Genomic DNA, 16,024 nt, shown 5'->3' with positions numbered 1-16,024 from the left:
GTTTATGTTCCAAAGCGTGAGAAAGTGAAAGACTGACCCTTAATATCGCAACAGTAGCTAAAGAACTGACTCTATCTTACAAGCAAGTAGAAGGCTTTAAAAAATCTCAGAAAAACCAGGGCAACACAATGTCACAGCTCTGGCTATCCCAAAATCCCATCTCTGGCTATCCTAATGTCCCAGCTCTGCCTATCCCAATGTCCCAGCTCTGGCTATCCCAATGTCCCAGCTCAGCTCCCGCTGCCATCCCCGCTCTCTGCAGCTCCATCCGGCCCCGCTCGCTGTCCCAGCGCTCACAGGGGTCCCGCCCACAATCAAGGACTGGGGGACCCCTGGGCCGGGCTCTGACAGCGCCGCTTCCAGGTACTGCAGGCAGTGGGACACTGGGGGGACACAGAGATTTGGGGATCCAGGGGGGTCAACAGGTCAAGGAAAGGAGGGACTTGAAGAGCTGGGAGAGCTGGGAAGGAGGTTCAGGGGCTCAGAGTCAAGGAAAGGGGAGGGCAGGCACTGGGAGAGGTGGGATGGGGTGTCCAGGGAATCCTGTGCCCAGCAAAGGGGGTGCCAGGGCTCCTCAGGGTGAGGAAAGGAGGGGCTGGGGGCTGGGAAATGCAGGAATGGGGGCCCAGGGATGCCAGGATCAAGGAAAAGGGTGGCTCTGGGGGCTGGGAAAGGCGGGGTGGCCAGGAAAAGGTTGAGTTGGTGCCGGATAAGGGGGTGCAGGGGGTGTCAGTGCTGGGCAAAGGGGTAAAAGGGTGTCTCAGTTCTCAGGAATGGGAGGTCAGGGGGGGTCTCAGGGTCAATGAAATGGGGAGCAAGGACTGGGAGAGGTAGAAGGGAGTTCCAGGGGGTCCTTGAGCCCAGGAAAGGGGAGTCCAGGTTTTCATAAAACAGGAGGGTCACAGGCTGGGGAAACCCGAGATATTCGGGAAGAGGGACTTCAGGGGTCTCTGGTTTTGCAGAAATGTGGGGCTGGGAAAGGCAGGAATGGGGGTCCAAGGCGTTCCAGGGCATGCCAGGGTCAAGCACACGGGAAGTGTGGAGGCTGGGAGACATGGGATGACCGGGAAAAGGGGAGCAGGGGGTCCTGATGTCCAGAAATAGGGGTTTCAGTGGGGTCCCTGTGCAGGATAAGGGGAGCAGGGGGGTCTCGGTCCCGTTCGGGTCCCGCTGCCGGAGGTCCCACTGCCCCCTCGCCGCCCCCAACAGCGACCCCAGCCCCAGCGCTGGAGCCATCGCGCTGCTCCTACTCACTCCCAGTATCATCCCAGTATCATTCCAGTATGATCCCAGTATAACTCAGTCACACAGGAGCTGCTCCCAGTATGATCCCAGTACAGCCCAGTCACTCCCAGTGATCCCACTCCTGCCATCCCCCAACCCTCTCTGCGTTCCCACCTGGCCCGGCTCCATTCCCGCTCCCCCCGCGGGCTTCGACGGGTCCGGGAACGGGGGAGGAGGAAGAGGGAGGGAGGAAGAGGCGGAGCGGCAGGAGGAAGCGGGAGGAGACAACGAGCGGAGGAACCGCGCGGCTCCAGCGCTCCCTGAACTCGCAGCCCCCCGGACCGCCCCCATCGCGCAGGTGCCCGGGGAGGGGGAGCTCGCCCCAAATATCCCGGGGGGGTCCCTGGGTTTGGGGTTTTTTTGGGGGGGATGTTTGGAGCTTGCAGGGCTCCAAAGCTGAGGCGCAGATGCCCCTCGGGGGGACATCGGGGGCTCCCGGGAGGTGTTTTTGGGGTGTCCCGGTGGCGGCAGAGCCCCGTTGGGGGTCGGGGGGATGCGGGTCCCCCCGCGGTGGGGGTTGGGCTTCCCGGGCCGGGCCCTCCGAGCTCTGCCGGGGCCACGTGGGGAGCGCGCGGGAGCGGCGGGGCCGGGGGGACACCGGGGCGGGGGGACCGCGTCTGCCGGGGCCGCCCTGAGCGGGACCCCAGAGAGAGGAGAGCCCCAGAACCGCAAAGCGGGGACCCCAAGAGGGGGGGAATCCCCTGGGATTGCTGGGTCCCCGGCGGGGGCTGGAGGGGCGGGATGGGCGGGAAGAGGGTTCGGGGATGCCACTGCTGGAAGTGGCTGCTCCCAGTATGAGCCCAGTCACTCCCAGTCATTTCCGAATATGATGCAATTTGCCACCAGAACGGTTCCAGTTTCTCCCAGTTCTTCCCACTTTCGTCTAGTGTATTCCCAGTTCTCCCAATTGCCCCTAGCACAGTCCTAGTCACTCCCACTATGATCCCAGTCTCTCCCAGCAGGGCCCCAGTCACTTGCCCGCAGTTTCCCCCAGCATGGTCCCAGTTCCTCCCCCCTCTCTCTCCCAGTTTCTCACAGTCACCACCCCTATGGTCTCTGACACTCCCAGTATGTCCCAGTTGCCCTGAACATTCTCATTGTCATTCCCAGGCACTCCCAGTTACCTCAGTGTGGTTCCCTTGCCCCCAGCTCTATCCCAGTTGCTCCCAGCATGACCCCAGTTTGCTCCCAGCATGGGCCTGGTAGCTCCCAGTAACCCCCAGTCAGGGTCCATTGACCCCCTCTCTAATCCCAGTATGATTATAGCCACTCCCAGTATGATCCCAGTATGAATCCCAGTATGATTCCAGTCACTTGCAGTCTGTCCAGTCAGTGCCAGTCACTCCCAGTCTGATGCCAGTGGCCTCCAGTGTGATCCCAGTTGCTCCCTGTCAATGCCAGCATGACCCCAGTGGCCTCCAGTATGATCCCCATGACTCCCTGTGTCTCTCAGTATATCCCAGTCACCCTCAGCATGCTCCCAGTCACTCCCACCTCCCAGTTGCTTTCAACATGATTCCAGTTCCTCACAGCCACTCCCAGACAATCCCAGTATGATTCTCATCACCCTCAGTGTGATCCCAGTTCTCCCCAGCATGGACTGACCTGTTCCCACTGTGATTTCAGTATGATACCAGTTGCCCCAAGCATAGTTCCTGTTGTTCCCAGTTCCTCCCAGTATGATCCCAGTTGTCCCTAGAATAGTCCCAGTCCCTCTCAGCATGGTCCCAGTCATTCCCAGCATGGTCCTGGCTGTTCCCAGTGTTCTTCCAGTCTCCCCAGTATGATCACAGACATTCCCAGTATACCCCAGTGTCCCTCAGCATGCTTGTAGTCATTCCCTGTCACTCCCAGTTGTCCCAGTAAGGTTCCAGTTACCCCAGTACAGCCCAGTCACTCCCAGCGATTGCACTCCTGGCATCCCCCAGCCCTCTCTGCGTTCCCCCGTCCCGGATCTCCCGAGAGGAGCCCCAAGGGCTGGAAGTCCCCAGCCAGGGTCCCCAGCAAGCCCCAGTTTGGATGTGCAGCCCCCAGTTTTCCCAGTTTCTCTCTCCTTTTCCCCGGGCTGGGTTCCCCCCGCCCCCAGCGGGTGGGAGCAGCCGAGAGCCCCGCGCTGCCCATCCCGACCTGTCCCGGCTCCATCCCCGCTGCTCCCGCGCGCTGCCAGGGGCCGGGAACGGGGCACCGAGGGTATGGCTGCTCCTGGGGCAGGAGGAGCAGGGATGGAAGAGGAGGGATGAAGAAGGAGCAGGAGAATGGATGGAAGCAGGAGAAGGAGGTGGGGTTAGGCAAGAGGAGGATGAGGGATGGAAGAGCAGGAGCCGGAGGAAGAGGAGGAGGAGGGACAAAGGAGGATCAAGAAAAGGAGAAAACCACGAGGCCAAGCGCTCCCTGCATTTGCAGCCTCCCCCCACCTGTGGGATCATCACCCCCCAATCCCGCAGGTGCTGGGGGAGGGGGAGCTCAGCCCAGATAGCCTGGGGGATCCCTGGGTTGGGACTTTTTGGAGGGAGATGTTTTGAGAATGAAGAACTCCAAAGCTGAGCTGAAAATTGCCCTTGGGGGGACACTGGGGGGTCCCAGTGGCGGCTGCCTGGAGGAGCAGAGCCCTGTGTCCCCCAGGACCCCAAAGTGGGGAGCCCAGAGAGGGGGGAGCACCACAATCCATGGGACCCTCCACAGCCTGGAGAGGGGCAGGGGGGACTCCTTGGACCCCCTGCACCCCAAAGCAGTGAATAAGGGGAGAAGGGACCCTGGGACCCCAAAAACTCCCCAGGATCCCCAAATGGGGAGACAGAAGAGAGGGGAGCTGTTCAGGATCCTGGGAGTCCCAGCAGCCTGGGGAGGGCAGGGACCCAGTAGATGGAGGACCCCAATACAAGCGGGACCCCCAGCAGGCTGGGACAGGGGGAACCCCCGAACACCAAAGGAGAGAGGAGAGACAGGGAACTGCTGGGAGGCTTTTTCAGGGCTGAATCTTGGTGTTTGGGAGGTTTTTATGGACCCCAAATACCCGGTGACTTTTAGAGATGGACTTGGGGAGAAGGATTGTCAAACTGAAGGCACTCATGTATCATTTTTACCCCAAACCAGGATTTCCCATTCCCAATCATTGGCCGATGGAAGAGGAAGCTGTGAGGAAGAGGAAGATGCCCCAGAACTCCCAGGCAGGTGAGGAGGAAGTCACTGCCCCCTTCCCTCTCTCCCCTGCTCCATCTCCCAGCCCAGCCTGGCCCCGGCTGCAGGACAACCCCGCTGCCGACGTCGTCCTGCCGGGGATGGACTGAGGGGATCTCCTTCCCCTTCCCTGTGGCACCGAGGCAAATCCCATCCTCTCCTTGTCCTTCCTCCCCAGACAAGGAGCTGAGCATGGAGAGCAGGGAGGACAAATCCCCGCAGCAGAACCTCGTGGGAGAGGCCGTTTGGAGCGGCTCCACTGCTCAGGAATCCAATGGGGAGGAAAAGCCCGGGAGATCCCTCAGGAGGAGAGGCTGCAAAGGCAGATCTGGGGGATGTGAGGAGGAAAGACCCACCCTGTGCCGGGAAGGTGGCCGGAGATGGAGCCAGAGCTCAGAGCTGGTGGTCCATGAGCAGCTTCCTGATGGGGAGAAGCCCCACAAGTGCTCTGAGTGTGGAAAGAGCTTTAAACAGAGGTCCAAACTAATCAGGCACCAGAGGATTCACACTGGGGAACGACCCCACGAGTGTGAGGAATGTGGGAAGAGGTTTCAGTGGAGCTACACCCTGATCCGTCACCAGATGGTCCACACGGGGGAGAGGCCCTACAAGTGTGGGGAATGTGGGAAGAGGTTTCAGCTCAGCTCCAGTCTCCTCGTGCACCAGCGCACGCACACGGAGGAGAGGCCCTTCCGCTGCCCTGACTGCGGGAAGGGCTTCAGGCAAAACACTCATCTTGACAGGCACCGGCGCATCCACACCGGGGAGAGACCCCACGAGTGTGAGGAATGTGGGATGAGCTTCAGCCGGAGCTCCCACCTGATCCGGCACCAGAGGACCCACACTGGGGAACGGCCCTACGAGTGTGGGGAATGTGGGAAGAGCTTCAGTCAGAGCTCCAACCTGATCCAGCACCAGAACATCCACACTGGGGAAAGGCTTTACAAGTGTGGGGAATGTGGGAAGAGCTTCAACCAGCATGCCAACCTGATCAGCCACCAAAAGATCCACACTGGGGAGAGGCCATACAAGTGTTCTGAGTGTGGGAAGAAGTTTCGGATCAGCACCCAGCTCCTTGTACATCAGCAAATTCACTCAGAGGAGAGGCCCTTCCACTGCCCCGACTGCGGGAAGGGCTTCAAGCAGAACTCCACCCTCATCACCCACCGGCGCGTTCACGCCCGGGAGAGGCCCTACGAGTGTCCCCAGGGTGAGAAGAACTTCTTACACAGCTCATCCTTGACCAGACACCAACAGAGGCACCAGTAAGGGACGCCCTGTGAGTGCCCCCAGTGCAGGAACAGCTTCGTGCACTGCTCCAACTCCATCCCCCACTGGAGTACCCATGTTGAGCAGAGCCCTGGTGACCCACATTCCCTGTGATCCATGTTGGGAAGGCACTATTCTGATTATCCTTTTGTTTTGACCTTAATTTTCTTTTGATTCATCTTCATCCCTTAAAAAGAGTCAAAACAGGGTTGAAAAGAAAGAAATGGACCAAATATGTCTGAAGTCCCACCATTTCACAGGTAATTGAGGGGGAGTTTAGGATTGGAGCCATATTCTGGAGGATTTGTGTGTTCTTGGGGGATTTTTGCTGGATACTCCATCTCTTTGCACTCTTAAAGCCAAAAGGGATCATCTGTCACCTCAAAACCATGCAAATCCCACTGGGACCAACTCATTTTTAACCTAGAAAGGCTGAATCCTACTGTAACATGAGGGGTTCGTGGCTAGGGAGACACAAATCATGACTCGGGACCTCTGGATCATGAGACAAACAGCATGTTTTATTGTTTGGATCTCTCTGATATACTAAGTTCTAAACTCCCAGTTCTAGCTCTTAGCCCTGCCCAGCTCCTTGACCAGTGATATGTTTGCTCTCTGAACTGGCTATGACTGGTTCAGGTGTCTGCATGAGCTCTCCCATTCACCTAGAGACTTCTAGAACAAGGCAGGTCAGCTGAGTTGGGTCTGCTATGGCCAGATTTATCTTGTCTGGCTGACAGATTAGCTATGACAAATCACCCTTTTGGTTCTAATTTTAAAAAGGAAATGTTCTTTGTTATCCTTGCAGGCACCTTGCAGGTAGGATGACAAAGACAGTATGAATTTAATTTGAATGAGGCTTTGTACTCAATTTGATAAACTTAAGTTTCCCTAGCCAGTGATGTGTCTCGTGTGTTATTGGAGCTGCAGTATTCACGTCTAGGAGGTGTTAGGCGAAATCCACTACTACCACAATTTGCCAGGCTAGCATGTCACAGGTTAATTGCTTAGAAGTTACAGGTTCCAACTTGACACTAGAAAACAGTAAACAATTAAACTAAAAACCATTTCAATCAAAACACACATCTTTCTGCCTGTGATGTCTTCCAAATGTTTGAATCTTGGAGTAAAGCAAGGTGGTGGGTAAATTGTCTTACTGTTGACAATCTTTTACTTAGAAAAACATGAGAGCACCTAAAGCTCTTGAGGGGGTGTACACCCACCCCACACTTTTTACCTTTCTTTAACAATTATAACAGGAATTAAACATGTATTTTTGAACATGACTAAGGTGAAACTTCAAACTGCCTGTATGTTTTACCATCACTCAGGCTCTGCTACAGCTGAAGGGCCTCTTTATCACAATGAGGACTTGAAGAGCCTCTTCTGGATGAGGCTTTTCATGTTTATCTGAGGAAAAAAGATTTAACTTCTGTAAAGCCAAATCAGTTAGTCAAAGTGACTTGCTTTCACTTTTAGAAATTTGCTATTGACTTGAACAGGAGTTGGCATGAGTGAAATATGAAAGGTGGTTGTTAGTAATTTTTAGCATGAAAATGCTTTGTTGAAATGCTGTAACTGAAATGGTGGGATTTTTGGAAGAGAAAAATAAGTATCTTGGTGCTTCCCTTTTTCTTTGGAGGGTAAAAACAGCATGTAAATGATTATGAATTTTATACAGAAGAAATTATCAAATAAAACCAAATATTTAAATATCACATAGCATTTTATTGTAACTTCAATACGTACCTGAAAAGAGTTTACTATTGTTAGGATTAAACTGTCGGGAGTATTTAAAAACAGTATTAGAATGGATACTTGTTTTAATGGTAGCTATTTGTTGTGTCCGATGATTGAAAACACAATTCTGTGGTTAGTCCTCTCTGGGTTTTTCTGTGTGTTGATCATCCGCACTGCCGCGGGCAGTGGCTGTGGCCGGCGGGGCTGGGAGGGGCGCCCGCCGCTCCCCGCGGCCGCCTGCCCGTGCTCTGCTCTCCGCTCCCGCTGTGGGGGCGGCGCTGCTCGGGGCCCTCAGGATGGGGGTTACCGTGTGAAGCGCAGAATAAGGACTTTACAGGTAGAAATTGTAAAGCAGTATGTTTTATTTCCAGCTGGGAGACACAGGGGGATATCTCCTCCAAACCGTGCGTACCTGGTCAGAACAAGGTCCAGGTTTAAATGCACATGGATCCCACAAACCCACACCTCCCCACCCGCCCATTCCCCGCCTTCTCTCGCTTCGTGTTCTAATTAGCTGTCACACCTCCTGGCAGTGTGAGTTGGGGTCTTGGGAGGAAGGCCATCATCTTCCTCAGGCTGATCTTCGCTTCTGGGCAGGCACAGTGGAGGTTTGGGTATTTTTCAGGTCACTTTGCTCTTGCCAAAGATTAAGAGCTTGATTTTGCTGGGTTCAAGCCACAAAGTTGTGCTTTATCGATTTTTGACAAATACCTAGGTCCTGCTTTGCTGAGTTTCAACATACATCTTACCTGTATGACTTCTACTTAGTAACTACCTAACAACCAAGCTTAATGGCTAATCTTCTATGTGTTCTCAGTACAAGCTGTTTCTCTACTACAAAATCACCAAAAGCTGCTTCTAAAATCTTGTATTTTTATATTCATAAACATCCTCCATATCACATGTAGTTATTTTTTCTTTCTAGTACAGTATCAGCTTAAGAGGGCCCGCAGCAGACGGCAGGTTGGGCTGTTGTAGGAGCAGTGGGAGTGACTTGTAGGGCTGTCTCAGCTTACAGGAGTTAGCCATGCTCTACTGGGTGAATTTTGCTGGGGGGGAGGCAGAGAATGTGGTGCCGCTTCTGTTTTGTTTTGTGGTTGCCTGAGGGTTCGCACACTCCCCTCTCTTGCAGTCTCTGTCGCTGCTGGTCCGCTTTCGCAGAGGGCGGGCTGAGAGGGGCCATGCTGCTAGGAAGGGTCTCCCTGTCCCCAGCCACCCGCCACCACTCGGCTCTGACTGAGGCCACAGGGTGCGGGGCAGCAACAGCTTTTTTGGGATATTGTCAGGGTCCCCTCCAGGGTTATACGGATCAGGGGACCAAGGGCTGTCCTTTGGTTCTCCCTGCCCAGCCCAGGCAGACTTACAGGCTCTCTCTGGCTGCACAAAGGGGTCGATACCGTTGCTGCTGTGGTTACCAGGCAGTGCGGTTTGTCGGCGGTGGCGGGCGGCTCCGCTCCGTTCTGTTGACGTCTGGGGCTGCTCACAGCTGTGATGTCCCGCGGCCCTGGGCGCCAGCCGGGTCTCCCATTCTCTGGGTGCCGACTGCTGCGCCGGCTGCCTCGGTGTTTCTCAGGTTTCTCGAGTGCTGACTGAGGATGCGGCGGTACATGGTAGCTCGTGTCCCCTGCGCCGGCGGCTCTACACACGGCTCGGGCAGCGCTGGGTCAGCTCCGGCGGCGGGGCAGCCGCTTCTCCTCCGGCCTGTGGAGCGCGCGTTCCGCCATCTCGAGCAGGAACATCCCGCGCCCTGTGGCCAGCACCATCTTGGGTGAGTGCCCCTTGTTCCGCGTGCTCTCCGCCACCTTGGGGGTTTTCGGCGGGCTCTCTCCGTGCCGCTTTACAGGGTGCAGAGCCTAAAGATGGTTTCTGTAGCGGGGGCGTGGGCGGACCTGGCCATGCTGAGGATGGACTCGGTGCGGGCGGCAGCGGGGGAACTCTAGTAAATAATGGCTGCTTTCCCCTCGGTTTTTCACCTGCTGCTCTGCCCCGCTCAGTGTCCTTGGCAGGCCAAAAAAGTGGGCGATGTCCATGGCATCTTTGCTGCCATCTCTGCGTCCTGCTTGGCTTCCAACCACCTCAGCAAGTCCAAAACAATTTTCCAGGGCTTTATAAGGTTTACTCCATGGTTACCAGACCACGCCAGCAGCGTTAGCAACACTGGCTGCATGTACTGTACTCCCCATTTAGGTGACAGGAGAATCAATACCTGGACAAGGAGGTTGTCTTCCAGTGATATCCATCTTGCCATGTTTCCGATGGGTTTTTTTCTATTTTTTCAGCTTTTTGCTTTTGTTCTTCCAGCTCTCACGCTGACTTGTTTTACAGATTTTTCCAGCTTCTCGTTTTTCAGCTTTTCCAGCTTCTCCGCCTCTCACACCGCATGTATTTTTATACACCCTGATGGGCTGTTCTGTCTCCCTTCACTCTCTGGCGGAATGGCTGTCGTCTTCACACAGAAGCACCACATGCAATGCGAGGGGGTCATGGCTAGGGAGACACAAATCATGACTCGAGACCTCTTGATCATGAGACAAACAGCACATTTTATTGTTCCTAACTCCCTTACATAGGAAGTTCAAAACTCCCAGTTCTACACTCGTTGGTCTGGCTCTTAGCTCTGCCCTGGACTAGTGATATGTCTGCTCTTAGCTCCTTGACCAGTGATATGTCTGCTCTCCAGACTGGCTATGACTGGTTGAGGTCTCTGCAAGAGCTCTCCTGTTTACTTAGGGACTTCTAGAACAAGCCAGGTCAGCTGAGTTGGGTCTGTTAGACCTGATTTATCTTGTCTAGCTAATAGATTAGCTATGACAGTTGTCCTGGAACCGAGGGCTGTGCTGGGCTGAGAGATGGAGGGGGAGAGAGGGGGAAAGGGGCAGTGACTTCCTCCTCACCTGCCTCGAGTGCCCTGGGTCATCTTCCTCCCAGCCTCCTCCTCCATCCAGCCAATGCTGGGAATGGAAAATTCTAGTTTGTAGTAAAACAAGGGATGAGCAGATTGAATTTGAAATTCCCTCTGCCCAAGTCCATCTCTAGAAGTCACCAGGCATCTGGGGTCCATAAAAAGCTCCCAAACACCAAGATTTGGCACCGAAAAAACCTCCCAGGAGTTCCCATTCTCTGGTCTCTCCCATTAGGGAGACTTTGGGGTTTCCCCCAGTCACAGCTGCTGGGGGTCATGCTTCTATTGGGGGTCCCCACCATCCTCAGGCTGCTGGGAGTCCCAGGAATTGGAAAAGCTCGCCCCTCTTCTGTCTCCCCATTTGGGAATGCTGGCAGTGACTGGCCACATACTGGGAGTGCCAAGAAAAATGGGACCACATGGAGGGAGTTACTGGGTTCATACTGGGAGCAGCCACTTCCAGCACTGGCACCCCCGAACCCCTTTCCCACTCATCCCGCCCATCCAGCCCCAACACCCCCCGCTGGGGTCCCGGCAATCCCAGGGGTTCCCCCTCTTGGGGTCCCCGCTTTACAATTCTGGGGCTCTCCTCTCTCTGGGGTCCCGCGCAGGGAAGCCGCAGCTCTCCCAGGGCTCCCCAAACCCGCTGTCCTTGCCCTCCAACGGGGCTCTGCTGCCACCAGGATCCCAAAAACACCTCCCGGGAGCCCCTGATGTCCCCCCGAGGGGCAGCTGCGCCTCGGCTTTGGATCCCTGCAAGCTCCAAACAACTCTCCCAAAAAACCCCAAACCCAGAGACCCCCCCGGGATATTTGGGGCGAGCTCCCCCTCCCCGGGCACCTGCGGGATGGGGGCGATGCTCCCTGGCCGTGCTGCGAGTTCAGGGAGCACTGGAGCCGCCTCTGCCTGTGGCCGAGTTTCTCAGGTATCGTGGGCATGATATGCTCACAGATACCATTTGATCTATTCTAAACTAGGCTAAACTAGGCCTCAGGCCTGGGTCTAGTAGGCCGCAAAACGTTCAGCATACGTAGTAACAGATAAACTTATCTGCTACTAGGAATGTGTTAAGGTATGGACGCTCGCAGCATAGAGGTAATGGCACTAAATCTCTGTAGCTACCTTAACCCTAGATTGCTTACATACTTTTGTATGTTCACCACCTATCACAGTGCGCCTGCTAACTGTAAACTATTCGTTCTGTACTTAACCGGCCATCTCGCGGAATAAAGCGGAGTTCGTGCTAGAAACCATACTGGTTAGTCTCACGTTACTCTAGTCCCCAGTCTTACCAGAGCTCAGCTACATCCGCCTCCTCTGCCCTTCCCCTCCTGCTCCCTGCTGCCGCTCCGCCTCTTCCTCCCTCCCTCCTCCTCCTCCCCCGTTCCCAGCCCCGAACTGTGGGGGCGGGGTCAAGGAAAGGGCGGGAACTGTGAGGGGAAAGGGGCGGGGTCAAGGAAAGGGCGGGAACTGTGAGGGGAAAGGGGCAGGGTCAAGGAAAGGGCGGGAATCATGAGGGAGAATGGGCGTGGCCAAGGGGGACACACAGTCCTATAAGGGCCAGGTTTTGTCTAAAATCACCCAAATGGGAATAAAATTGTCTAAAGAGGTCCAAAATCCACCCTAAACCTAATTAAATTTGGCCTCCGTTCACTCAAAGGAGCCTTGAATTCCCACAAAGTGGCTTAAAATCACCGAAAGGGCCCTAAAATCTACCCCAAATCCACACGGTTTGGCCTAAAATCAGTCAAATGCTGTTAAGATCATCCAAAGAGTTATAAAATCCAACCAAAGGGCCCTAAGACTGCACAAACTGGTTTAAAATCCTCAAAAACACACATCAAAACACACTTAAATCTCTGAAATGGGCATAAAATCCACCATGAAAGTACCCAGGTTTACCTCAAATCACCAAAGGGGTCTAAAGTCCACCCTAACTCCCAGATTTGCCCTAAACGTGCTGAAATCCCACCCAAATAAGCCTAAAATCCTGCAGAGGGATCTAAAATCCACTCTAATACAGCCCATCTTATCCTAAAATCACCCAAATGAGCCTAAACCCCACCAGATTTGGCCTAAAATCAGCCAAAGGGGCCTAAAATCCACACTAAAAGCCTTGAAAACCCAGCCTAAACCTGCCCAGTTTGGACTAAAATCAGCTAAATTGGTCTATAATCATCCAAAGGGATCTAAAATCCACCCTAAACCCCACCAGATTTGGCCTAAAATCATCCAAAGGGGTCTGAAATCCATCCTAATCCTGCCCAGTTTGGCCTAAAATCACCGAAATGGGCCTAAAATCTCCTGGACCAGAGACCAACATCAGCACCAGAATCAGCAGCAGCATCAAGATTGAGACTAACACGAAATCCAAGACTGGCACCGAGTGGCGCTGCTGTGGGACCGGCACCTAGACCAAGACTGAGACCAGAACCAACACCAGAACAGAGACCGGCACTGCAACAGCACTGGGACTGGGACTGAGATTGCTCCGAGACTGAGAACGAGACCCAGACTGAGATCGGGACTGAAACCAGAACCAACATCGAGACTTGCACCGTTCCAGGACCAAGACTGAGACCAGGACTGGCACCACTCCGAGATCAAAATAGGCACCGAGACTGGAATCAGCACCAGGAGTCCTTGGGGACTGCTCCGAGACTGAGAATCAGACCAGGACAGGGACCAAAACTGAAACCGGGAGCGCTCCGGGACTGAGACTGAGACCAAGGCTGGAACCGGAACGGGGATGGAACATGGAATTGCTCTGGGATTGGCTCCAGGATCGCTCCAGAACTGTTGCGTTGGCTCCAGAGTGTTTTGGCCGTGCCCACAGGCAGGACTGGGAGGAGCTTATGGACAGGGTGGGACCGCCTCATTTCACATTGTTCCAGTGCAGCCATCCCAGGCCATATGATCCCAGTTTGTATGATTCCAGTCTCTATGGTTCTGATCCAGATGGTCCCTGCCTGTGAAATCCCAGTCCATGTGATCCCAGTCTGTATAATCTCAGTCTACAAGGTCCCAGTCCCATCATCCCAGTCTGGATGCTCCTGATCCAGATGGTCCCACTCTATGCAGTCCCAGGCTGGAGGATCCCAGTCCATGTGAGCCCAGCCCGCAGGATCCCAGTCTGGATGCTCCTGCATGGCACACACTGCAAGGCTCTGCAATTCCAGTTCCCAGAAAGGAAAAGATCTTCCTTCCCCTGAAGGCAAAGCTCTGAAGAAGAGGCCGAAAGTCAAGGGCAGCAAGATCCTCCAGGGACATTTCACTGCCAGCCCTCAGAACTTCATCCATGCTTGCTGTAGCCCCTGCATTGGGAATTCAGTCAGGGCAGGGGCTTTGGGGGGAGCTGCCCTGGCTCAAGGGAGACACTGAGAGACAAAAAGAGCAGGCAGAGAGACACAGGAGAGAAAGGAGGACACCAACACAATCAGCTGAGAAGGTGGCACTGTGAGAACAGAACTGACACTGACTGAAAATGAATGGGACAGAAATGAAGAACTCTCAAAGTCTAATTTGCTATCAAAACACATCCCACCCACCCAGTCCCACACAATCCAAATCCCACTGCTCCAAATTTGGATCCCACTTCTCCCAGTCTCCTTCCAACCTCATCTCACCCTGGTGGCTGTGGAATCGAGTAACTTTGGAGTGGGATTGAGTTTTTCTGAGGTGGGAACAAGCCACTTTGAGGTGGGATTGAGCCCTTTTGGGTTAAAAATGAGTTGTTCTCAGTGGGACTGGAGCAGTTTTGAGGTGACAGACTGATCCCTCTTGGATTCTTGAGTGCAAAGAGAGGAAGAGAAAAAAATGAAGGCAAAAACAAAAGGATAACCAGCCAGGTGTCTTCCCATCCTATGAATTATAGGGAATGTGGGTCACCAGGGCTCTGCCCAACTTGAGTCCTGCAGTGGGGAGGATGGAGCTGAGCAGCGCATGAAGCTCTTCCTGCACTAGGGGCACTTGCAGGGCCTTCCCTTACTGGTGGCTCTGTTGGTGTCTGGTCAAGCTTGAGCTCCTGGAGAAGCTCTTCCCACACTGGGGACACTTGAATGGCCTTTCCCCAGTGTGGATGCGCCGGTGGATGATGAGGGTGTAGTTCTGTGTGAAGCCCTTCCCACAGTCAGGGCAGTGGAAGGGCCTCTCCTCTGTGTGAATCTGCTGGTGCAGGAGGAGATGGGAACTGGTGGAAAACCTCTTCCCACACTCGGAACACTCATAGGGCTTCTCCCCAGTGTGGATTTTTTGGTGGACAATCAGGTTGGCGCTGTGCTTGAAGCCCTTCCCACATTCCCTACACTCATATGGCCTTTCCCCAGTGTGGATGTTCTGGTGCTGGATCAGGTTGGAGCTCTGTCTGAAGCTCTTCCCACACTCTGCACACTCGTAGGGCCGTTCCCCAGTGTGGGTCCTCTGGTGGCAGATCAGGTTGGAGCTCTGGCTGAAGCTCATCCCACATTCCTCACACTTGTAGGGTCTCTCCCCGGTGTGGATGCGCCGGTGCTTCATGAGAGTGGAGTTCACCTTGAAGCCCTTCCCGCAGTCAGGGCAGCGGAAGGGCCTCTCCTCCGTGTGCGTGCGCTGGTGCACGAGGAGACTGGAGCTGAGCTGAAACCTCTTCCTGCATTTATCACACTCGTAGGGCCTCTCCCCAGTGTGGATGCGCCGGTGCCTGCTGAGTGTGGAGTTTTGCTTGAAGCCCTTCCTACAGTCGGGGCAGCGGAAGGGCCTCTCCTCTGTGTGAATCCGCTGATGCCTAAGGAGATCGGAGCTGGTCTGAAACCTCTTCCTGCATTTATCACACTCGTAGGGCCTCTCTCCAGTGTGGATCCTCTGGTGGGCACTCAGGGCAGAGCTCTGCCTGAAGCATTTCCCACATTCCCGACACTCGTAGGGCCTCTCCCCACTGTGGATCATCTGGTGCTTTATCAGTTCAGAGCTCGTCTTGAAGCTCTTCCTACATTCCCCACACTGGTAGGGTCTCTCACCAGTGTGGATCATCTGGTGACAGAGCAGGTGGGCACTGTTCTGAAACCTCTTTCCGCATTCCCCACATTCATAGGGTCTCTCCCCAGTGTGGATCCTCTTGTGCTGGACCAGTTGGTTGCTCTTCCTGAAGCTCTTCCCACATTCCGCACATGGGTAGGGTCGTTCCCCGGTGTGGATCCTCTGGTGGCACATCAGGACAGACCTCTGGCTGAAACTCTTCCCACATTCCCCACACTCGTAGGGTCGTTCCCCAGTGTGGATCCTCTGGTGGCGGATCAGGCTGGACCTCAGGCTGAAGCTCTTCTCACACTCCAAGCATTTGTGGGGCTTCTCCCCATCAGGAAGCTGCTCATGCACCACCAGCGCTGAGCTCTGGCTCGATCTTTGACTGCCTTCTTGGCACAGGGTGGGACTTTTCTCCTCAAATCCCCCTGATCCGCGTTTGCAGCCCCTCCTCGTGAGGGATCTCCGGGGATTTTCCTCCCCACTAGATTCCTGTGCTGTGGAGCCACTCCAAACACCCTCTCCCACAAGGTTCTGCTGCAGAGATTTGTCCTCCCTGGTCTCCATGCTCACCTCCTTGTCTGGGGAAGGAAGGACAAGGAGAGGATGGGATTTGCCTCCGTTCCAGAGGGAAGGGGAAGGAGATCCCCCCCT

The 16,024-nt window shown here is 54.7% G+C and overlaps 3 protein-coding genes across 9 annotated transcripts in view; 1 reads left to right on the top strand and 2 right to left on the bottom strand.

Moving 5' to 3' along the window:
* Window positions 1-7,448, top strand: part of LOC134562720 (zinc finger protein 239-like) — a 444,533-nt gene extending 437,085 nt beyond the window's left edge. For 2 of the 4 annotated variants that reach the window (XM_063420245.1, XM_063420244.1), the window contains exon 2: window positions 4,640-7,448. In XM_063420245.1, coding sequence (XP_063276315.1) covers window positions 4,654-5,730 — 1,077 coding nt within the window. In that variant the 5' untranslated portion in view covers window positions 4,640-4,653 and the 3' untranslated portion in view covers window positions 5,731-7,448. Of the gene's footprint in view, window positions 1-1,472; window positions 1,583-4,377; window positions 4,456-4,639 lie in introns of those variants that run through there. The other 2 variants (XM_063420242.1, XM_063420243.1) reach the window with 2 other exon arrangements.
* The window catches only part of LOC134562740 (serine/threonine-protein kinase pim-1-like), a 218,966-nt gene that overhangs the window by 52,662 nt on the left and 150,280 nt on the right, over window positions 1-16,024 (bottom strand). The gene's annotated exons all lie outside the window — the stretch shown is intronic.
* LOC134562689 (zinc finger protein 850-like) overlaps window positions 9,232-16,024 on the bottom strand; it is a 182,442-nt gene continuing 175,649 nt past the window's right edge. For 2 of the 4 annotated variants that reach the window (XM_063420196.1, XM_063420197.1), the window contains exon 2: window positions 9,232-15,951. In XM_063420196.1, the coding sequence (XP_063276266.1) occupies window positions 14,357-15,937 (1,581 nt within the window). In that variant the 5' untranslated portion in view covers window positions 15,938-15,951 and the 3' untranslated portion in view covers window positions 9,232-14,356. The remainder of the gene's footprint in view (window positions 15,952-16,024) is intronic. The other 2 variants (XM_063420194.1, XM_063420195.1) reach the window with 2 other exon arrangements.

This window comes from Prinia subflava, chromosome 30 (genome assembly GCF_021018805.1).
Source record: "Prinia subflava isolate CZ2003 ecotype Zambia chromosome 30, Cam_Psub_1.2, whole genome shotgun sequence".
Taxonomy (NCBI): Eukaryota; Metazoa; Chordata; class Aves; order Passeriformes; family Cisticolidae; genus Prinia; species Prinia subflava.
Note: the sequence above shows the minus strand (reverse complement) of the source record. Positions and strands in the feature narration are given on the sequence as shown.